Source organism: Pangasianodon hypophthalmus, chromosome 17 (genome assembly GCF_027358585.1).
Source record: "Pangasianodon hypophthalmus isolate fPanHyp1 chromosome 17, fPanHyp1.pri, whole genome shotgun sequence".
NCBI classification, from domain to species: domain Eukaryota; kingdom Metazoa; phylum Chordata; class Actinopteri; order Siluriformes; family Pangasiidae; genus Pangasianodon; species Pangasianodon hypophthalmus.
In genome coordinates, this window is record NC_069726.1 from 4692306 (window position 1) to 4716690 (window position 24385).

At 40.2% G+C, this 24385-nt stretch overlaps 1 protein-coding gene across 4 annotated transcripts in view; it reads right to left on the reverse strand.

Annotated features, from left to right (window-relative positions):
- The window catches only part of unc5cb (unc-5 netrin receptor Cb), a 155265-nt gene that overhangs the window by 29596 nt on the left and 101284 nt on the right, over positions 1-24385 (reverse strand). For 2 of the 4 annotated variants that reach the window (XM_034312751.2, XM_034312750.2), the window contains exons 5-8: positions 11672-11852; positions 9437-9604; positions 8135-8299; positions 3553-3612 (exon numbers count right to left, since the gene is read on the reverse strand). In XM_034312751.2, the coding sequence (XP_034168642.2) occupies positions 3553-3612; positions 8135-8299; positions 9437-9604; positions 11672-11852 (574 nt within the window). The remainder of the gene's footprint in view (positions 1-3552; positions 3613-8134; positions 8300-9436; positions 9605-11671; positions 11853-24385) is intronic. The other 2 variants (XM_034312753.2, XM_034312752.2) reach the window with 1 other exon arrangement.

Sequence of the window (24385 nt, forward strand, 5' to 3'; positions counted from 1 at the left end):
TTTGAACTAAAAGGCTATGGACATCAAAAACGAATCATCGCTGATTGATAGCACTTTCATTAAAACTGTGTCAAATTAGGAAGAAGATGCTGTCTGGGTGCCAATATCCTGTGCACAGATAGCTCAGGATATTAATAAATGCAGGACTTCATTACCTTCTACTGAGTGAATGGCACTTCCTGACTGGAATTCAAAGGAACTCATTTAAGATCAGTGAATGAGGTGCTGTGTATACAGCAGGTAGAAAGTATTGAGAAATGAAAACCTAGATGGCTTCTGTCGGTCATATAAAGGAGTCAGCTCCCTATGGTACATACACATGATTCATACACATTCAGTTTTCAAGGTGAAGTTTGCGATTTTTAAAAGTGTTTCCAAGACTGTAATCATCACAGAAATTTACAGAGACTTTACAAAAAAATCAGATTCGTAATATTGACATGCAAAAGATCTGAGTTTCTTTATTATAATCTTCTCTTTAGATTTTTTCTGGCCCTGAAATAATCTCTGACCTGAACCAATTCATCCAGCCTGTTTTCCCTTAACAGACAACTGTTGACATATTTATTTTCAACACTGTATTCATAATGCAAATTCAGTTCACCTTTCAAACAGCACAGCACTATAATAATTACAACGTGCCCCTTTAAACGATAATGAAATTAAATGATCATATTATAATACTTAGATTTAATACTTTATAGAGAAAGGTCCTCAGAGGCTGGTATAGCTATAAACAGTTGTTCCTTCACCATCCTCTCCCCATTTTTTTTCTTTCTCTTGAAGTTAATAAGAAAAAAAATGCAGCTTGTCGTGTTACTTAGAAACCTGAATGCACAGATTCCTCTGGCCTGAAGACTTTGCTGTGGTTGAAGACCTACAGACTGTTACAAAGCACTGACACTGGAGACTCCTTCCATACATGTCAAATAAACACTGCCTAACCGATCAGATATGAGAATTCAATCGCACCGAGGTATAAATAATAATAAACAGCTCCTCCAGATGCAAATGCACATCTTCATTATCCATGTCTATTCCCCTTCTGTGAATTAGCATTTCTGTGGGGCAGATTTTATTCCCGCATGATCTGACAGCAATTTAAGCTGAAAAATCAGAAATGTGGCTCCCATATCAAAAATAATAAATACCCCAGCTGTAGGTATTGGCAACTCTGGATCATGTTTGGGTTGTGTGAAAAACATCTATATATCAATATGTAAACATTATGTGTCTGTATAATATCTAGGCTCCTGAATACCAGGAATGAATTAGAAGCCTCATTCAGTGCCGCCAGAAAGTCCCACATTTCTCCCAAACTCACTCTCTCACTTTCACTTTGCTGATCAAATCTAGAAAAAAAAAAGCCCTGTTTCATATTCCACCCCTCTCTTTCTCTCTCTATTGTTTCTTTCCAGCTGCAAAAATCTATTGCTGATTATACGGGACTGCAGGCTGCAGCTATGTGCCTACTGACAAGCCGTCATTAGGGCTAACGTTAGGCGTACGTCTGCATTGAGAAGGCACTTTTGTCCTTGTGATAATTGTGATGAATGTGATTCGGCGTCAAAGCCACCTGTCAAGTGAGGGAAATGAGTCCACTTTTAAAGGTGTTCAAATGCCACAGGGGCGACGGGAACAGCTCTTTTCCCAGAACACGGAGCGGTGCTGGTGCCTACATGAACACGCTGGTAAGGGCTATTGATTCCTCCATCAACCTTAAATGGGACATAATCAACCCCTCGTGTGTGGCAGGGAAAGGCTGAATGGATTCATGCGCCCAATTCTCTTATTTGCACTCGCACCGAACTCAGAAGTGGAGCGCAGGATTGTGGGAGTGCATAAATTAGCTGTGCACTTAAACGATAACTACTATAGAGTCAATATCTGCGGTTCTACGCATGACCACTAGGTGGCAGTAGCAACCATAAAAGTCGATCTCTCCAGTTCTAATGAGAATGTTGCATATCTTCATCATACACTTCCAAAATGCTTATTGTCCTTTAAGCCATGCTTCCTGCAAATGCTTAATGGTGCGTAGCGATGAAGCTTTAATAGAAAACTTGAGGTGGAGGATGAATACATTTGGTTAACATTTAGAGTGAATGACAAGAGCTCTCACTCGAATCTTCTCTCGCCGGCCTTGTTTTTCTTCTCAAAACTGCTCGGATTTTCTTTTAATTAAAGCTCTACTGGCACAAAAAGAGAGACCATGTTCTGTGTGTGTGTGAGATCACATTGTTGGGCCTTTTTTAAAAAAAAAAATATCACTGTGAAGATCAGCATCTCACTGGTCCTTGCTGGCTTTAATCACTGTGACATTCCAAATTAATCTCTCCTAATGGGAGCCTTGCCCTCTAAACCTGACTGCTCTGACCTCTATGCCACGCTCCGCTCACTGCTCACACTCCAGACCTTACATGGTCATGGACTCAATCGGATACGGATTAAAATAATCGTATGCCGACCCCGTGGCGATCTTTTCACTGAGAGTCGTCTGGAAACAGGCTCTATGATGGCGTGGATGAAGGTGATTGTGAGTTTCTCTTCCTGACTCATGGTGCTGATTTGGGCACGGGTGCAGGAGGACCTGATCCCATCGATCGCCCTGTGATCTCAGTAAGCCGGTGGAGGTGACGAGAGGGGTGTTGATTATCTGCCAGATTTTAAGCCTAAGCAGTCCGACACTTTCTGTGGAGATTATCCAATCAAGCAATAGTCAGGTTTGGTTTATGGGTAAGCTATTTTTGAGATGTGCAAATCTGATACATTTCCATCCTAAACACTGAAATGCTTTGTGTTATTAATAAACTCCAGTCATTCAGTTGCCATTACACCTCTTACAGTGTTTTAAAAAATGGAGGCTTTTTTTTTTTTTTTTTTTTAAATAAAGATATCCAAATAAACAGCTCAAATCCCAGCCCAGCTGGGAAACAGAGTAGAAAGAGAGATCGAGAGAGAGAGAGAGAGAGAGTAATGAAAGTGTAGAGATTATGATCTGAACGCGGCTTTGCTACAAAACCTCCCCGTGGTTATTTAACGTATATCTCTTCAGCCCGGCAATCTTCCACACACACGTCAGATGATAAAGGAGGCAAAGACGGCGGGGTAAAGGGTTTGGAGGGGGCTAGTGAATGTATCACTTAGATTAATACATTTCTTTGAACATGAGTGATCGCAGGTAGAGGCAGAAAGAGAAATAATAGAGTCTGGAAATAAACCCAAACAAAAAAAAAAACAATAGGGTTATTGAGCGGTGGGCTCTTGAGTGTGTATGTGTGAGGATGGTGAAAGAGTCGGCGCTCGTCTTCCTCAGCCAGTGATCACAGCAGCCGAGTGTGAAAGAGGCACGCAGTGCAGCAACCGCTGCCCCCAGGCAAGAGAGAGAGAGTGAGAGAGGGACTGGAGAATTCTATCACTCTATTAACACATTCAGTGGATGAAACAAATGCAAAAGTAAAGGTGAGATGAAGGAGAGTGGGTGAAACATTGAGAGAAATAGAAAAATGAGTAAATATAGAAGGAAGGAAAAAAAATCAAATCAAAACTCACATGGATATCCATAATCATCACTCTTGCCTTTTGGTTCAGAGGACTTCTGATATAGGGAACCTTAGGGAGGGAAAAAAAGGGAATTGGGGGGAGGTGAAAAAAAAATCAAATTTAACACAACTTTGATTGAACAAAGCTCAGACACGGAAACAAAGGCAAGAGTAATGGTAATGCAAAACAGCCATCCTTCTCCATTTGGTGTCACTTTGGCCCATCTCTCTGCTCTCGCTCTCCAGACGGATGAGGCCGGGGGGGGTGGGGCTGTGGGGGGGTTTAGCGAGAGCCAATGTCACCATCCGTCAGGCACGTTTTAGTGCTTCATTAGGACTAATGATCGCGTGCAATGGATTGTCTTAAACTGATAAACAGTCTCTGAGTCAATGAGTCAAAGGCACTTAGGGCCCAACATCTGCCAAGGAGGCCCTGAGAAATCGCTCCTCTCTTTTTTTTCTTACTCTCTTTCTCTCACTGTGTGGAGGTGGACACCATTAGCACATGGGCCTCTCGCTAATGTAGCATGCTGGAAAGGGTGCTAAATCAAATCGGCGCTGACTAGAACAGGCAAGCGATGGGGCCTGATAAGCTCAGTATCTACATAAACTCATATAGAGAGAGAGAGAGACAGAGATGCTTGGGGATGCTTATATATTATATATATATATATGTTTGAATTTTAATAAAAAAAGACAAAATGCAAAATAAAGTGACCTGAGAACCTGAAGAAACAAGAGAAATTAAAAAAACTCTTTTGTGCAGATGCAGTCAACAGAGAAAGGCAGGTAGATATATCGATGGATGGAGTAATCGATCGCTTGACAGATGGTGAATTTCCTGCCATGTAGTCAAACATGAAGGAGCGAGAGACAGGGTAAACTTTACAGAGAGGATAAGGAAGCAGAAAGAATGAGATAGAGAAAGAGAGAGCTGGAAAACAGAGATGTTGGAGATGTTGGATATGGGATGAGTGACATGACTTATGGCCAGAACATGTGTCTTACACACTGTGTGAAGTCAGACTCCAGTGAGGGATCATCATCCCTTTTTTTTTTTTTTTTTTTTTTTTTTCAAAAGCAGCTGTATACACATCGTCTATTTCTCACACATGACATCATGCAACAGACAGGGAAGTGAAAAGCGTCTCACAAGAGATTAGGAAGGTTTTTTCAATGGTCACGTCTTTCTACATGGAAATCAATTCCGCTGTAATTCTGCTACAAATTAAAGAAAAAACAAAACAACACAATATAAAGTGTTTAATAAGGTGCCACCAAAACAGCTTCAGTGTGCCTCAGCATTGATTCTACTGGAGAAATGAACTCCATTCTTCCAAAAGATATTCCCTCCATTGGTGATTTTTTTCCTTTAATTTGTCACCTGTTTTTATATACATTTTCCCAGTTACAAGATCAACACTAAAGGTACAAACGATGTGTATAATAGTGTATACATTATATTAGTAATTTGTTTTAAGGTTATGCGTAAATGTAGTTTCTTTTTGCTTCTGTATTTACATCATTATATACATATCAGGTCTTCCAGTTTGTTTGACTAAATAAGTTTTCACCTAATATAATGATATCAGGTGATATTATCTGTCATGCCACAGTGCTGTTGCATTCTTGATCCTGATTGGCCAGAAGGTGTTGATTCATTTTCTATAACAGCATCTCTAACAATAGTTTCCATTCTAATAAATCATCTCCAAAGTCTTTTCTACATAGATTTACAAATCTATGTATTATAATCTGTGTATTTGTTGATATTTGAATGTTTTCTGTGTGTTTATTTAACATTTACGGAAGGAGTCTCCAGTGTCAGTGATAATAGGAACTAACAAAAGTGATAATGGGAACTAACTTGTTTTTCGTAGATGTTTTGTGCTATTATAGGAAACTAATCAATTTCTGCTAAGTAGCAGTAACTCCCTTTTTTGCATCAGCAGCATCACACCACCCTGTTGTTGATTATTTTCCAATAACAGCACTCCTCATGTGTTTTAGCACCTCACTGGTACTTGTATTGGCAAACAGACTTTTATAACAGCTTGCCTTTAATATGATATTCTAATAAAACACCAGTAGACAGCTCAACTTGCATAGAAAACAAAACCTCTGCAATATAGACTGAGAAACAGGAGGATTTTCTGTATAGTACATTTCTGCTGCAGCTGCAGTGCTTGAGAAAAAGCTTGTATTTGCCCTTGTGTTCGTGTCTGTCTTGCCCTTTCTGCGAGATCGATATGTCAAGAAAATGTCATTTGTCTGTGGGTTGAGTAATCAAAGCCCTCAACAGGAACATCATAACAAACACAGACTGCTGAAAAAGCACAAAAAAAAAAAAAAAAAGATCAGCCTGAGCGGGAATCTAAAGCAGATATTTAAGTCTCTATATCAGAATAACAGGACTGCACATGCTATTTGACCCGAAACAAAACAATCCAGGAGGAAAATCTCTCTAGCATGTAATTTGTGAGGCTCACCAGCAGTCTGGATGTGCTGAAGTGCTTTCTGGGAAGAGGAAATGTAAAATTCTATATAAGTGATTTGTAGAAATGGCGAAGGCTTCTGTTGAGGGTGAGATCAGGGTCCGTCTGGAGCAGTGCGAGTTCACATATCACACAAAAAACCCTATTCACAATGATATCTGTAATAATGTGAGCTTTTAGAGAATGTGGATTTCTCCTAAATGCACAGTGAAATGGTCATTAGCATGGACATAAGTGGTTTCACCCTTTTAACTCGGGGAGAGCGGAAAAAAAAATCAATCGGGGAAGTGAGCCTAAATCTATATCGTTATGGGTTTTATATTCTCCACAAACTGGTCATCAATCTGACACAGAACTAATGCTTTCGCAAAAAAAAAGAAAGCAGAACTGCGAGAGCAGAGAAGAGGATCACACACCCTATAAATCTCGCATCGTGAAACTGAGGGCTGCTTTTTTTTTTTTTTTGAGATGACTACGGAGTTATTGATCCTCCAAGAATCTCCTAATCAATAGGGTCATTAATATTGTCTCATTTACATGTGGAGGCTTTTCAAATTAAACTGACAACATTAATTGGATTTCTTAATGTCATTAGTGTAATTCGGGGTGTACTTTTAATCAATCGGCGTTTGATCGTCGTAATAATTAAAGTGCAAGTACAGACGTGCAAAACTTGAATAAATACTACGAAACTAAAAGTGCTTTCAAAGTCATCGCTGTCTCATATATCGAAACACTTTCAGACCAAGAGACCAAGAGCATAAGGCTGGGAAATGTGACTATATGGTATCAGTATCATGATAAATTACACCGCAATGTGATGTTCAGACAGCAGAATCTATTTAGCATTAACTGTCGTTGTCCTGTGATGGACTGGCGTTCCGTTCAGGATGTTTTCCCGCATCAAGTCCAGTGTTCCCAGGACAGAACCTCAGTCCAATGCAAAACTGAACCAATAAAGCGCTTGACGAAGATGAATTGAACTCATCAATTGTAAAAAAAAAAAAAAAAAAAACCAACAAAAAAACCCTTTCTTTGTCTCAAAATGTGGCTTTGCTGTTTTTCTGGCACTTTCTACTGTTTTTCTGATCAGAAGAATTTATGTAAATACATTTCACACAGTGCATTTTTTTGGATTTGGCTGCAGTCTGTGTAAAAATGCCAGTTCAGGAAAGAGGGACTATGAGCCCGAATTAGAAAAAAAAATTAAAAACTGGGCATAAACCAAGCTATGTTTTACATATTTTCCAGCAGCACTTCAATATAAAATAAGCAAGACATAAAATTTTTACTATATGCAGCCAAATATAAAATAAATTTCAAAAAAAGCTTCTGCACTCATTGTACTCAAAAATTTCCTTCGCAAAACACATTCTGGTTTGCAAAGAGCAAAATGTTATGGAAATGTTATTAATGGAATTATTACAGAGCACTAACAGAGAAACCATTTTTTTAAAAAAGTTTTATTACACTGTCAGTGTGCAGCATAGGTAAGAGAAAAAAAACTTGTCATTTTGTCAACACTTATAATTGGCTTCCCTGAACCAAAAAAGGAAATAAATAAAAAATGAAAAAATCAAGTGTGTGACTTTTGGCGCGACTCCTCCATGGCCCCCCGTCTCCTCCAGCATCTCGCTTGCTGAATTTCTGGTTTTTAAATTAGACTCCGGATCATAGTAATCACAGACGCTTAGCAATTCTGAAACTTCTCTCTAAGTACAGCATAATCACTTATCGTTACTTTAAATATAGCTCCTGAATGGTGGGTCTGTGACGGGGGTAATTACTTTCTGCATTGCTGCATCGGCTGAGCCGTGATTTAACACTCCTGTGTTCTATATTTAGTCTTCGTGCTTGGTTTGACTAAACAAAGGTTTGTATTGTTTTTGTTTTCTGGCTACAGATCATTTATCTATCCCACATCCAATATCTATAGATCTGCTTTATTGTTAGTGGTAGAAAAAACACAACAAAACGAGGAAATGAGAAATTACAGAGAGAGATATGAAAGGTTTAATAGACTTTCAAGAGGATTATACAGTCGCATAAAAGTGAGCTGAGGATGAAGAAGTGAGAGGAAGTTAGATTGTTACTCACTCTGCATGCACAGGCCATCGGTACAGTTCTTGGATTGGAGCACCATGCCCTCGCAGTCCTTGCCGCCGTTTTTCGGAGCCGGCGCGCTGCACTCTCTCCTCCTCCAGTGGGTGCACTCTGTTCCACATGTTGACCATTTACTCCATTCTGTCCACAAACCGTCCACTGGAAATACAGCGGGAGAATGTGTGCTCATGATGGAGCCAGAACAACAGTCATCTTATTCACAACTCTGAGCTTCAACGCAGCATGATGTCAGGATTTGAATAAGAGTTTCCACAACTACGCTCTTCCAAGGGTTCCTTGAATAGGTAAAAGTTCTTCCTAAAGCGATAGGGAAACCCTGTCACGGTTTGCCACTGTCAATGGTTCTACATAGAATCTTTTCTCCAAGGCTCTAGATTTAACCTTTTGTGTCTAAGACTGCGTGGTTTGTATCAAAGAATCAGTAAGCATGTTAAACCTGAAGAAGATCTGATCTACTCGAAATAACGTAGAGGCGTGCATTGAGACAACAAAAATGTAAGTACGTGCAGGAGGTTTAAACTTTCAGGCATGAGTGAGTGATCAGGTATGAAGCATACAAGACAAACAAAGTCCACATTCATTAACATTAAGGTACAGCATTCATTCACTCATCCTTAGTAACTGCCTTGTCAAGCTTGTTGTGGTTTACATTAGGCTATTATTTTGTTTTTTTTATATTATTTTATTATACATTATATTATTTTGTTTCCTAATATAATAACTGTGTGATTTAAAAAACTAAAAAGCTAAGGCTAAGGAACTGTCAGAGCCCGAAGATTTAGGCCGTTTGTGAACCTTTTGTGTTAATTTTTTTGCTTATTTGGATGACGTGTTGACTTGTGTAGGCATTTACAGTGATTACACTGTAAGAAAGCATAAGAATTTTACAAGTCATTAAATGCATTGTCTTTTTGAATGGCAGTGTATCTGGCAATGCTGTGCTGATGATAGTCCACCATTCAAATAATAATATCTGCTCATCAATGGTCCTATAGTAGTTTCTGTTCACTAATAGATAGGGATAAATTGTGCCTAGTAAGAGATGGGCTCCAACTTACAAAGTGACCTATATAGTAGGTGAGAAAATGGCCAATAACTGCAGGTGTAAGGTAGGAATACCTAAACTGGATATCTATGGTGAGCAGCTGTGGATAAAAGCTCTTTAAATCAGGAAGGAATCTCATCTTACTTCAAGATTTCCACTTGGGCTTTGTTAAAAACCAAGCCCCAATGGACAGAAATCCACAGATCATTGAGGATTATTGGAAATGGTACCTGGACATAACGGGTTGCAGGCCAGTTTCTGAATGGCTTGGCCTTCACATATGGCTCCCCCATTGAGGGGCGCTGGGTTGGTGCAGCTCCGAGTCCTCTTCTGGAAGCCTTTCCCACAGCGACTGTTACACACCGACCACTCGGTCCATGTTGACCAGCCTCCGTTCACTACCACAGCAAAATAAGAACCAAAAGTTTATTTGGATAAACTTTAAATGCTTGGCAGTATCAAAAGTGCTTCCATTTGCTATTCATTATGCATTTTTTCCTTTGGTGAGAGCAGAAAGAGAAGACAGAATGTTTTCTTTTGCAGTGGCTATTTATGTACGATTGCTATGGCTCCTGAGACAATGGCAAAATCCATCTCACTCATCACGGCTCAAGAGACTGTGGCTGGGAAACACATTGCGGCTTTGGACTTCTAATGACTCTGCTTTTTCTTCACGATGTGAGAAGAAATGTGCTTTTGGGTAAACTGGTATGAGAGACTTGAAGAAGCCAAAGCAGAGCGTTTTTTTTTTTTGTTAAATCCTGGGTTTCTCTCTTTTTCTCTTTTCTTCAGAAGCTTCTTCTTGTCGCTGTGCTAGAACTTCTGTGAGTCTGATCCTCCCTCCTGCTGTTCTTGGTCTAATCAGAAGATGAGTCTTTCCACTCCTTATCTTGCTCGGATTGAGCTCTGGTCTCTCCGGAATGCCACAGACATGCCTTACGACATGGGCACTGCAGGAAGACGGATTGCAGTGCATTCTTTGGAGGATGAGCTGACTTCAAAGCCCCTCCATGTTGCCCTTGTGGTCTGCATTTTGGGCTACAAAGAAAGGCCTGAAAAAAAATCCAGGCCTTTTTGCAAATGCTTCTTTTGGATTTGCCTGAGCCGCACATGATGAACCTCCCGTGTCTTTACTTCTCTGAGTAATAACAAAGAAAGGTATAATGGCAATGGAGAGGAAAGAACTTAAAATAATGGAGCAGGGATAATCCCCAAGCTTTTAGTGCCATGCTAGTGATTTAGAGCTCCGTTGTGGCTTCAGACAGGAAGTCAGAAGTGAGAGACCGAGATGAAACTTGACCCCGGTGACATCAGCGGCTGATGAGAACCACCAACCATCACAGGCATATCCAGAGGGAGGGAGAAGGAATTTTTGCAGATAGATTTCTGGATCTCCTTTCGGACAAACAACAAAGGAGCAGTCAGATGACTAACAGCAATGCCCACATTTCCTGATTCTGACCAAAATGAGAGAGTTATTCAGATGTTTCTGTGTCTCAGACAGTGGCTCAGTGGGTGGGCTGCTGTTTGGAAGGTTGGGAGTTCAAATCCAAGCATTGCCACTGTTAAGCCATTGAGCAAGTTACTGTAAGTAAAGCCCTCAACTGCTCAGTCGTATCCTCTCTCAGTTGTAAGCTGCTTTGGATAAAATCATCAACCAAATGAGCAAAAGTAACTCTTTGCTCTCTTTTCCATTTGAAACAGTTGCAGCTCAAGCTCAACTCCTCACCAATTTTGCTTCCACTGCTTCCAAAGCACAAGCCTCCTCCATTCCCCTTATTCTGACACAGGAGGTCATTTATTCTTCAAGCTAGACCCAGGAGCAATTCCAGTGAGTCTCCAGCTGAGGAGAGGAAAGTGATTTATTAAGGCTAGGGAGAGTGAAAACTACCAGTTGCAGGATTCTGGAATTTGTTGTGAAGGAAAACCAACTATGATAGCAGCAGGTGGGAAGCTCTGATTTACTGAAGATCTATTTTTTCCAACCAAGCGAGAGAGAGAGAGTCTTTCTGTCTTTTACAGCTATGGCTCTGACTTCCTAAAATCATCCCTTCAGTGAAAGGCGGCAGGGTCATGCTCAGTGGAGAACTTCCCTTGTGTTTTCCTCCTCCTTTAAGACTGCAAGGAATTGCCTGAGAACTTCGGCAGGGGGTAGTTCCAGCTTCTCAGCACATCCAGCACTTCTTAAGAAGAAAACATCTTCCTGCTCTCGGAAGCGGCAAGGCGAGATCAGACTTGAAAAAGACTTATGATGAGATAAGACAAAGGTGTTTAGAGGAGTACCAAAAACAGCCTGCTCTCAGGTTCAATACAGATTTGATCCTAACCTCTCATCATAAACTCTTAGTTGATCAAACTGCTGTTTGTGACGTTTATTTATCAAACACCAAGTAAGTCCTTAAAATATCAACACAACAGCTTTTTTTAGTGCAAATTAAACCGTTAAAAAAGGAAATTAACATTACCATAGACTATAACAGTGGCTGTGGTGCTCCTCCTCTTGGCCACGATGTTCTTGGCTACACAGGTGTAGTTAGCGGTATCGGACAGGCGAGCCTGTTTGATGATCAGGTTGTGGTCGATAGTGATGTAAAAGTTACGATCGTCCGCAGGGTCAATGACCTCTTCGTTCTTCAGCCACTCGACCTGGAGATATAAGACGGTAAAAACGGCTCTCAGTCAGCACCAGGCGCTGCTAACGCACAACAGAGACATTCTCATATGGGCATTTTCATATGGACATTTTTACATCGATCCAATTTGCCTCCATAAATCAAAGTGAAGCATTTAAAGGTGCATTTGCGCATAGCCCCGGCTTACATTTCAATAAAGTCCAATAACTGCCTTGGTGTTTATGCCTGCTAAGCCCGAACTTCTATAAAACGTCAATACCTATCATGTTCTCTTTTTATTCACCCTGAACAAAAGAAATGGTCAGGTGTGAAGGAAAAACAGTGTTATTCTTGGAGCTGACAGCCTCCTCGACCTTTCCTTATGAGTTCCTACTTCCCGGTGATGCCGATATTAGACCTGAGGTCATATCAGGAGAGTGTGTAACTGTTTGGAGGTTTTATTTGACCATAAATCAAACCGATTTTTTTGCTGCTCGGCCCTCTGGAGGCAGCGTTACAGATTGTAGCCAGTCGATACAGTGCTAGACCTGAGATGGCGGAAATCTATGGCAAGTTGCTACCATGTGTCTCTGGAGGCTGCTTGGTCAGACTGCATGCATACTCAGTTTGACGAGTGAGGATAGGAGGCAGTGGACATGTCCAAACTGCTGACCATTACGGGTCATCACTAGGGCTAAATATTACTTTAGAGAGCAGGGGATGGTTAGGACTGTAAAAGCTTTCAGACAGTACATCTTCTAGACTTGTTTTTTTTTCTTTTACAAGAGAAAGAAGCAGAACAAGAGTAACCAAGAGAGAGCTTTAGCGGAGTGCATATGGTTGTGCAGACAGTTTAACTGACTTATAAAAGAAATGCAAATATCTTAGGATTTTCCGAGGACTATAGAAAGAAGTAATATGTCTGTCTGAACCTGTGCTAGAGAAGGAGACTCTCTTCCAACTTTAACTGCAAATTTTGTAAAATACTGATAATTAATGCAGCATTATAGCAAGTATAAATCATCAGGAATGTTGATGTGCAGTGAAAAATGGGGAAAGAAGTGTCAGGCTGCAGCTCCTCTTATCACCGTTGCCATGAAATTCAGCATGCACGTAACTATATTTTATGTATATAGTTTACTATATCTATTTCAGAAACGGTATGCAGTAGGCAGGGCTTATTTTATTCTCCTGTAATATGCAGTATCCTCTGAACTGTTCCCTATCAGGTCAACTTTAATCCCTAACAGCATATTGCGGCAGCCATCTTGAAGGAAGATCACTGATTGTGACACTTTGAGTGTTTCTATACTTCAGGAAGTAAATCAGACTACTTTCTGGCCCTGAAATTAGCTCCACCCCCAGTCCTTCAGGTCTCTGTAGTTGAAAGTTTGTCATTGTTTTCACTGCAATAGCAAGTCACCTTGCAGCCATATTCCTTCTTTAATTTTTTTTAGATGATTCTGATGATGTGTGTTTTGTGTCCAAATGCAAGCGGAATCAGTTTATTCCATGAGACAGTTTGCAAGTTTCCATGCAATCATCAGACCGAGGTAGGACATGTAGGTTAAAAAGGTTAAAGAGAAACTGTCTTTCCTTTTTTAATCTTTTTATCTCTGCTTCTTTTTTCTTTCTCATTTTTTTCTTCTTCTTAAGAAGCTTTAAGAGTCGATAAAATTTTTATATATTGCTAAAAAAAACCCTTTTGTCCTCTGTATGGCAGGTAAATAAATAAGTACTTACTTATTACTTACTACTAAGTAAATCAATCAATCAATCAAATGATAATTTTTTAGATGGACTTATTCTGCACATTTCATGAAACTGTTTATCTACAACTGTTATTATTGAGACACTCGATGACTTTTGAGGCGAATATGAAACGATTTAGGCATGCAGTTTCATTTCCTTAATCCAGCTGCACAAGCGATAATGCACGTACCCTTGCTTTGGAAATAGCATTCAGCACTACAAACTAGAAAAAGTAATGTAAGATTAAAAGCATGAGATAAAAGTGAGAAGTGCGTGGCTGGCTGCAGTGACTCCACAGCTTTGTGAATTTCCACTACTTCAGGTGGAAAGTGCTGGCTGAGAAGTAGCGGCCCCTCCGTGTGAGCAACAGCTGAGCAGACAGATTCATTGCTGACCCTGTTTGATTTAGCAGGACACTAAAAATACCATTCTGCCTCCCCAAGTCATTAAAGGGATCAGCTTGTGATAAGAGCAAACTCTTGCATATAATGTGCAATTTTAAATTTTATTGCTTCCCATTATTGTTTATAAATATTTAATAGGTTTACGTGCATGTGTGCGTGCGTGCGTGTGTGTGTGTGTGTGTGTATGCTCTTGTGCAAGGCTGACTGGATGCTTGCTTCTGAGATGTTGGTGTAATATCCTGTGATACCCTATACGCTCCTGCACTCCCTTAACGCTGGGATTGATAACATTCCCTATAGGCTCATCCATTCCTGAGCACCACTCTTCCTGTTCCATATTACACATTGTCACACAGTGGGGACAAACAGGGAGGCTGAGGGTTTAGTCCAATGTCATGCAGAAGGATCTGAAATACGTCTATTATGATGGTCTATCTACCTCTAAGTACGATAGTCTAGGCCTGTGCATCATTCTCAACTCATTATTTTGTAAAATGCTGTTTTTTTTCATGGTCATTTTTGTAGCTAATTACACTTTCTCATATGTAGAGGGTCTATGGCTATTAGGTGCTTTCGGTTTGATTATTTCAGAAACTGCTGGGATCTCAGTTTGCTGAATCTCCTGGAATTTTACATGGTGTGAAAAACAAAATGCAGCCAGATCTGTGGGTGGAAACGCCTTGTTCTTGAGAGAGGTGAGAGAAGACTATGGTAACTCAAAGAACCACTCTTTGCAACCGTGGTTAGCTGAAAAGCATCTCAGAATGCACAACACGTCAAAACCATGAGGTGGATGGGCTACACCAGCACAAGACCACATCTCCTCTCAGCCAAGAACAGCAATCCGAGGCTACAGTCGGCTCTCCAAAACTCAATGTTTTTCCGATCTTTAACCGTTTGGTTTAGATGAACCTGCACCTGGGAATTTTTCATGGTTGATGATTCATATTTAACATTGCTTCAACACACTTAGTACTTGTGGACTTACAGTATACAGTTGTAGAAGAGTAATGATTTATAATCCCACTATCCGGTGTCTATTGAGTCTAGTTCCTTTCGTGGTTTCTTCCTCATGTTGTGTCAGGAAGTTTTTCCTCACCACTGTGGCCTCTGGCTTGCTCATTAGGGATCTAAATCTACATCTGGTTTCCTGTAAAGCTGTTTTGTGACAACATCTAACCTTAAAAGCACTATATAAATAAAAAATGATTTGAACTGATCATTTTACTGGCTGAGATATAGGTCCAGACCAGATCATAATGCACCACGACGAACCTACATCTATTTATGAGCCATAAATTAGACCAAGCTAGCCTGATAATGGACATCCACGCATGTCTCGCTGCTTTAGTCCCAGGTCGAGTCACAGGATGCAGCCAAAACCGAATGCATCTGCAATCAGATGGCTTTGCTATATATTAAGGCAACATCAAAATCTAACGTGACGGAACTACAATGCGGGCAACATAATGGCGTTAGCGAGAGGAAGTCGGATTGTGAGTGAAATCAATGAGGATTATGTATAAATCCACCGGGCATGAGGCAGCCTGAAGTGATTATATGCATCACTCAGTTTACTAAAACAAACAGGCAAACACGAAACAGTCTGATGGGAAGTGGTTAGGGGTGTGTGTGTGTGTGTGTTCGTGATTGTTAGCATGCTGGAGCGTGTGTTTATATGTAGCAGTATGAATTTGCGTGTGAGCGTGTGTGTATGTGTGTGTACATCCAAAGAGTAGACATCAAAAAAGTACTGTGATAGATCTCAATAACTGAAAACGCATGTGTGTTTGGACGCAGGTGCATGTCAGGATTTTGAGGAAGCGAGTGTGTGTATCTCCGTGCTGTGTAATGCTCTGCTGCTGATTGGAGCACGCATTCCCCGCTGACTCGCTTATCCTGTTATTTTTGCCACTGCTCCCCGAGGAGTCGCGAGTCCGACGTCGAGTCAGGCTTATACCATATTCAAGCAAAATTCCCTCACCTTTCACACAGGCAGCAGCGGTGCCAAGCACAATCTGTCTACAATAACTGAAGCCGATGGTTTTAACTGTGAGAGCACGAGGCCATGGGCACCGGCGTAAGGGAATGTTTATCAGCCAGCGAGACGGCATGCCAGGCAGATATTGGGTTACTTACAGTCAGTTTCCTTTCACAGTTCATTCAGAGGCTCCAGGGCTTGACGCCAGTGTTGAATGAACAAACAACACATGAGATAACTCGTTTAAAATTTAATGAGACAATGAAAAAGACAAAAGGCAAGGAGAATCGGATTGGACTGATGCTCTGTCTGGGAATCAAAAGGAGGATGTGTTTTAAGTCATAGTCTGTCTATTTATGATTGCATAAAACAACTACCAGACTGTACATTAGAGTATAAAGTTTTTCCTAAACCATACGCTACGTAAGGAAGGAAACACGACAGCGCGTGCTGTTATAGTTAAATAATCAACAATGACAGCACATCCTCAAGTGTTTTATTCCTCTTATGACAGCAATTCACCAACAATTAGAATGTTTTATTTATTAAAGAATGGCACATCATGCTATTTATCCATTTATAGTTACAAAATGCTGTGGAACATCCACAAAATAAGCTAACTCCTGTTATCACTTACGTTATAACAGCTATAAACATTAGTTCTCTTTCTTTTTTCTCACTCGTAAAGCAAATGATGGAAAACAAACACAGCTTGTCATGTTACTGATAAACTGGAAAGCCTTCATCCTGAAAACTTTCCCATGTCTGATTGTTACAAAGTCTTGACTCTTGAGACTCCTCCCATAAATTCTACATAAACACCTCCTCACTGAAAACTTCACCCACTTATATGGAGCATCCACCATACCCATGCAAGGTTAGAGAAATGATAGATTATTGTCAGAGCTGCTGTTACAGAAAATTATCAATCATACCTTCTGACCAATCAGATTTGAAAATTCAATGTGTTAGCTACTGAGAAATGTGTTAGCGTGTTCTAGGTTCTGGGTTTGTTTGTAGTTTGTTTCTATAGTGTGTTACGTTCACACTGCAAGAAAATCGCTTAGTTTTATACTGCACCATGCTGTAACTTAAAAATTTGCACACATCCATTAGAAACCAACAACAACAACAGCAACAACAACAACGATTTTGTCTCTTTGTTTTGTTGCTGTGTTTGTCGCAAGAAACGTTACTTGGTAATAGTTTAGTTTGTAGTAATGCATATGAAAATATGAACGTAGCTGCAATTTGTGTTCACATTAGACTACAATAGAGCTTAAGTTCAACTGGCCAGTGGTTACCTGAGTCCTCTTTTTCAAGTGTTTAATTAAAACCCAAGCAAAAGAAGCAGATGTTTAACATAGCTGAATGGCTACAAAGAGGAGAACTAGCCTTCCTCTTCCTCCTCATCCTCAGTATGATGGTAGAAAACTGACAGAATTCACTGGTTATTTAAGTCCAGTCTCTTTTTTTTTTCGTTTCTACCCTTTCCTCTAAATGACAACATCTAATGAGTGTGTGTATCGCTGAATTATTTACAATGCGAGTGTGTGCTTTTGATGGAACTGAAGTAATTCTTGAACACGTGGAGGAGCCGCATCATGGCAAGTGGAAACTCTAACACGTACAAGTGTCACATAGCAACACACCCACATGTACTCATGGCTGTGTTTGAGGAAAAGTGTCACATTTCCATCTTGTTTTGTCATGGCCCCATTCTCTCTCTCTCTCTCTCTCTCTCTCTCTCTCTCTCTCTCGCTCCCTCCCTCCCACACGGGTGATGCTCAGCAGCCATAGCCATAATTGCCACATTTCTTGTCATTAACGAAGAGGAAATTGCCACATGTCAAAAAGCAGAATATTTACCTTCGACAAAAAGACACAAAAAAAGAAAATTAGTGCCTGAAAAAAGGTGAGAGATAGAACAGCGCACGACAGAGCAGTGCCATCTTCTGCTAAAGAGTGTGACGTCTTCATTTAGATAAGTTAGGAGACAGAGGAGAAAGCGGGCATTTGATTATTCCTCGCTCAGGCACTAATATTCTTGCAGGAAATTAAAACAAATGGTCATTACACAAATAGAGAGAAACATTAGGAGCCAATTATTCTGTCCTGACTGCATCAAGTGAAGCTGACATCAATTTAATTTGGAGCACCTGCGAATGCTGGCGTATTTGTGTGTGTTTGTGTGTGTGTCTAGGGTGATTCCATGACTGGGCTGTCATTTAGTGCTTAAAATTTAAACTTTTCAAAACTGGCTTTGAACATCGCATCTAAGAAAACATGAACTGAACTATGCACTGACCAATCACTTTAATAGGAACACCTGTCCACCTGCTTCTTCATACAATTATTATTATTATTATTATTATTATTATTCATGCAGTAGTAATGACTGCTCTTCCACAAATGTTAAATGACCATCTCCTAACAAAAACCTTCACCAGGTCAACGATGAGAAGAATTACTTTTTAAAACAACACATTTGTAAATCCGTTTATTGTTAGTCTAAGATTACATGGAGCATCCGCCATCCAGGTCCATGTGTATGAGCTGTTACTATAGAAACAATAATGAGCGCATTAATATTATCCTTTCATTCCTGTTCCAGTCGGGAACTACTTTCCGAGCCGTGCTGTTACATGAAAATAATGCGTACCTACTTACCAATCAGATTCGAGCATTCAGCTATGCTGTGCTCTAATACTCCATAAAACAGAGAAAGAGTGTAACTGATTGATTTGTCACAATTCAGTGCACACAATTAGCACTCACTATCACCCAGACTATTAGCATTACCTTTAGTAACTGAAGTGGCAGTACTGATGTCATGACCCTTTTATAAAATGTATATCTGTATCTTCTGTATCAAAATATAATCTACTATATATATATATATATATATATATATATATATATATATATATATATATATATATATATATATATATGAATTTACGTGTGGCAGGTGTGAAGCCTCAGGGTGAAGAAGGAGAGCTGACATTAATATCTAATGAAGTGTGGCGATTGTTTTAAATGACAGCGGCATTGAAATAATCTGTACACTGATCCAAACAGGAAGGCAGTCTGAATTCTCGGTAATAACCCTACGTTCCGTTCCCCCAAGTCGACTCCCAGTGTCAATCGCGCCCTCCCTCTGCCACGAAGCAGAACGTAGTAATGTCTCCTCCAGGGTTTGACTTATGCCTGGGAAAAAACGACATCAAAAACAGCAGCGCTCTCACTAGCCTGTGATTTCGTGTGTAATGGGGTGGTGAGATCGGAGATGCTTTCCAGATGAAAGCGCCCAAAACAAAGAAATGAAATGAAAACATCGCGGCAATCTGCTCCCACTTTAATCGCCTCCATATTGCTCGGATTTGTGGGCCAGAGAGCGATGTGCATATGACACAAATGGAAACGCTCTGCAGTCGTCTCGCCCGCTCGGCTTCCCTTCTGAATAATTTACACTCGAGACGCGAACAGGGCTTATCGGTACGAGCCCGGCAAAATTCACAACAACCCTGTTTGCTTTTGAAAAAAAAAAAAAAGTGCGCTGAGCTAAGACAAAGTAGACTGCGACAAATCCTAACTACCAGAATAAATATTTCATGGGATATACTGTTCCTTTTTAGTTCTCATATAAATGTGTTCATGGCCTTTTTTTTTCAGGGAAGCTTGAGAAAATGTGCGCTCAGTCAGAGATGCAAAACCCACAGTTATTCTGTAAACGCCAGGACACAGGGAGAGTGGGTGGAAAACTCTCTCTCCTTCTCTCTTTCTCTCTCACACACACAAATACACACACACACGGACACACACGCAGTGTGAGAGCACGAGTGGGAGAGAGGTGATTAATAAGTGTTGTTAGAGCCAGGCATGAGAGGCTCACTCTCTAGACTGAGGCAGAGAGAGACAGAGGCTAAACCACCAGGCCTCTCCGGATAACCCGTGCACAGATGTCCTAATTAACACTGAAGGTCGAGCAGACTGCTGAGGTGTGCCGAGATGGCCCCGCCTTACCCTCGCTCGTTTTTACACCATTTATTTTTATTCTACTCTTCTCAGGTGAGTAGTGATGCCTGTTACTACTACAGTGTGCCAAAGAGCCATCACTATATCTGTCCATTTCACTAAACAAGAGTTCATCAGAACATTTCAAAGCACGGATCTGTCTCAGAATTGGAGTTGGACAAAGCTGGTAAACATGCAATTAGCTGTGATAACCTTTTCATCTCTCAGATCTGGAGCTGAAATTAAAAAAAAAAAGCAGAAAACAAGATGGTAAGAGACCAGACCATTATAAAGTTAGTAACTTGTTTCATAGACGTTCCACAACATTAAACTCTGGATATCTGGAGGCGGAACTTTTACTGGATGAATCAGCAAGAAAAAAAATAATCCTGGAAATGAACTATAAAATTGAAACTATTTGTATTTTTTTCTTATTTCTTTTTTTTTTAATATACCGTTGTCCATAACACTAAGTTACAAAAAGCTTTTGAAACACTAATTTGGCAGTTACAAAAAGCTCTGAAACACCAAATTGGACATCACAGGCACTTTCAACGTAACTATAAACCGTTAAAAAGTACAATGTATCGTTAATAAAATAAAACATTGTTACCATTTAGAAAAAGCAGTGGTATAGGAGGAATAAAACACTCCGGGGGTGACGTGCTGGGGTGAACATGGGAACTCTGCTTCATGTCAGGGAGCATTACATCACCTCATCGTTCATTAGTTTCCTAAAACATTCCTTAATTATTCCTTAATTATTATTATTATTAATGAAATTTTACTTTTTGCTAGCTAGAGAGCTGGCTTTTAGCAGAAACCAGAAAACGAGACTTGGGGAGAAGAGCCTAGACTGTTTTAACGTTAGTGTAACTTGTTTCGTGGATGTTTCATGGACCAAAAATGGATAAAAGAACGACGTAGTTTTTTTAACCAGTTAAACATTGTTAGCATTTACAAATTGTTGTGTAAAATAAATAAAACAAACAACAATAGTTATTATTCGTCGTACTTTTTGCTAGCTATTGAGCTGGCTGCTAGCTGGCGGGAAAGGCTGGTATAACCTTGTTGCTATGTTAAATATTAAACAGAGATCCAGAACACAGACAACTAAACGAGAAAGCTGAACCGAGGCGTCTTTCCCAGAACTTGCAGCCTGAGCTGCGTTCTCACAGCACTGCACTCTCTGCCGAATCAGCAGAACGGCTCTAACCAACTTTTCTTTGTCTGTGCATGTCTGTTTTGTCCTTCCCAGTCTATTATTCTTATCACTTACGATTAAATTGCGTCTATGAAGGCGTACAAAAATGTCAGAAAATGATACACAAAAGTTTATGAGTTCTGATTCAATCAAAGTGGAGTAGCACAGGCCTGGCATATCTGTTACGGGCAAAAATATGGAAATGTGCAGCAAATCAATGTGCATAAATATTAATACCGCGGAATGTTCCAGAGCACACGGTATTATTTGTGCGATGGATATCTATGCCGTGACACAGAATGAGTTAGCAGTGACCTTGCCAGGCTGAGAGAAACTGATCAAACTGCCGAGATTTTACACAGAGGAAAAAGAAAAAGAGAGAGATGGGTTTAGAGAAGGCTTTTAATGATAATATCCCAAAACTGCAAGATTTACAGGAACCAGAACGCTAATACATCTTTGCCTTATTCATGACTCACATCTGAGAAATCCTCCATCTGTAATACACCTTCCCCTTCTGTTTTATTTATTTACCTCCTAACTGTACACATAAATTATCCATGTCTTGATTAATGGAGTTTACTACAGAGCTTAAAAGAAGACAAAAGTATTTGAATATGAATGGTATATATTTGAATTATATACATATGGAGTGAGCAGCAGCTCTGTGAGCCTTGTTGAAGAGAGAGGTCAGAGAAGAACCCAAACTGGTTTGATGTGACAGGAAGTCTATGGTAACTCAGGGTAAATAGTCAAATAATTCAGTAATCCTGTGTCCACTGTAGCCTCTGATTCCCGTTCTTAGCTAACAGAAGAGGAACCCGATGTGGCCTTCTGCTCTTGTAGCCTATCCACCTCAACGTTTGAAATATTGCGCATTCTGAGATGCTTTCCTGCTCACCATGGTTGTAAACAGTGGAATTTGAGTTACCATAGCCTTCCTGTCAGCTCGAACCTGTCTGGCCATTCTCCTCTGACCTCTCTCATCAACTCTCATACCCACAGAACTGCCGCTCACTGAATGTTTTTTGTTTTTTGCACTGTTCTGCGTGAAAGCTAGAGACTGTTTGTGTGAAAATCCCAGGAGATAAGCAGTGTCTGAAATACCCAAACCAGCCGGTCTGGCACCAACAACCATCCAAGGCCAAGGTCACTGCAGATCCATGGCCACTGCAGTTTAAATCAAACATCATTTTTCCCCATTCTGATGTTTGATTTAAACTGCAGTGGCCTTGGACCTTAAATAATACACCACATCTTATTATTTACACGAAAATACCCAAACTATACCATGTGGAGCAGCTTCATTTTCACCAAGGTTTCTGCGCTACCATAAAACAAAGAGAGTTCACAATTCCATCCTACCATGCTAAACTCAAACAGAACCAACACCAGCTTCCTTATACTTATCCATAATGCAGAAACAGCACCTGGGCCATCTGTCCATTGAGCTGTATGTTGGTCACAACAGTGTGTGATGCCCTCAGGTCCAGCATAGTGAACTCACACTTTCTTCTCACAGTCTTTACACCTCTGAAGTGCACCCCTTTGCATTTTACACCTTCTTCCCTTATTTAAGCCTAGCCTGGGCCAAGAACAACTCCCACTCACAGTACAGTATACACCACACAGGATTGAAAAGCTCGATGAACTGCAGCGAGTGTGGGGAATTCTCTGTCACAACTCGAGTCATTTACAAACGATGGACCCTCGACTGATTCAGCAGACTGCAGGTTTCGTTGAGGGGGGTTCATTTTGGTAGTTGCAGCCTCATTAATATTGCAAATGTTTTTACAATGAACACACTATTTCAGCAAAAAAAAGATTCCCTGTGGACCTGCACTGCAGCGAACCTCGACCAAACAAAACGGCAGATAACAAGATAAATGAGCGCTAAAGAGTCCTAATTGAACAACAGCATTAAATAACATTAAGCACACCGTTGTCTATTTCATTATAATAAAGCTGAAGTGTGTTGGAGCTCAATCCCTTGTGCCCTTTCCTTGCTTGTTCATTCTGGATGCTAGCTAGCAAAAAATACATATACTCCTCTACACACTCTTATCACTGGGGCTGGTAATAATTTACTGTCAACCACAGCAGTGTATAAACACACTGCCAGTGTAGTCCTCATTCATTCATTGTCATTCCTTTAAAAATTCTTGAATGTTAACTATAAATAGTTTTCTAATTTTGTAATTACAAGAGACAGTCTTATTTAGCACATATCATCATTACATCATTAGATCATTGATACGTTTAATGTTATGATGGCCTGTTTTTTTTTTTTTTTCCCAGTCATCAAATGTCCAGTTTGGTTGAGTCTGTGCCCACTGTAGCCTCAGATTCCTGTTATTGGCTGACAGGAGGGGACCCTGATGTGGTCTTTTGCTGTTGTAGCCCAAGGTTTGATGTGTTGGATGCTTTTCTGCTCACCACGGTTGTAAAGAGTGGTTATTTGTGCTACTGTACACTTGCTGTCAGCTCAAACCAATCTGTCTTCTCCACTGACCTCTCTCATCCCACAGAACTGACGCTTACTGGATGTTTGAGGCACTGACATCAAATTTTCTTTCCCCATTCTGATGTTTCATGTGTACATTAACAAGTTCTTGACCTGTATCTGGATTATTTTAAGCACTGTGCTGAAAACCGCATGAATGTAAAAGTGTACAGGTATTCCTAATAAAGTGGACAGTTAGTGTATAACATAATATTCAGTATGTGTTCAATGTATTTATATATCTAAGCAAATAGATATAAAATATCTAAGCAAATAGTATAGCACCTCTTAAAGAACAGAACTAGTGACTTTATTAGCTCCCCAGGTTTGCTAGCACACTAGCTAATGATAGGCTAGCTTTAATATTGTGCCTCGAAGCAAAACTGACTATTATATCATATACAGGTTCCCTAGTAAGCTAGCTAACATTAGGTTAACTATTAGGCTGTGTACTAGTTAGAAAGCTAGCTAACCTTAGGCTATTATATTGTGTACACGTACATTAGCAAGCTAGCTAACATTAGGCTAAGTCTTATATTGAACAAACCAGTAGACAGGTTCCCTAGTTAGCTAGCTAACATTAGGTTAACTATTAGGCTGTGTACTAGTTAGAAAGCTAGCTAACCTTAGGCTATTATATTGTGTACACGTACATTAGCAAGCTAGCTAACATTAGGCTAAGTCTTATATTGAACAAACCAGTAGA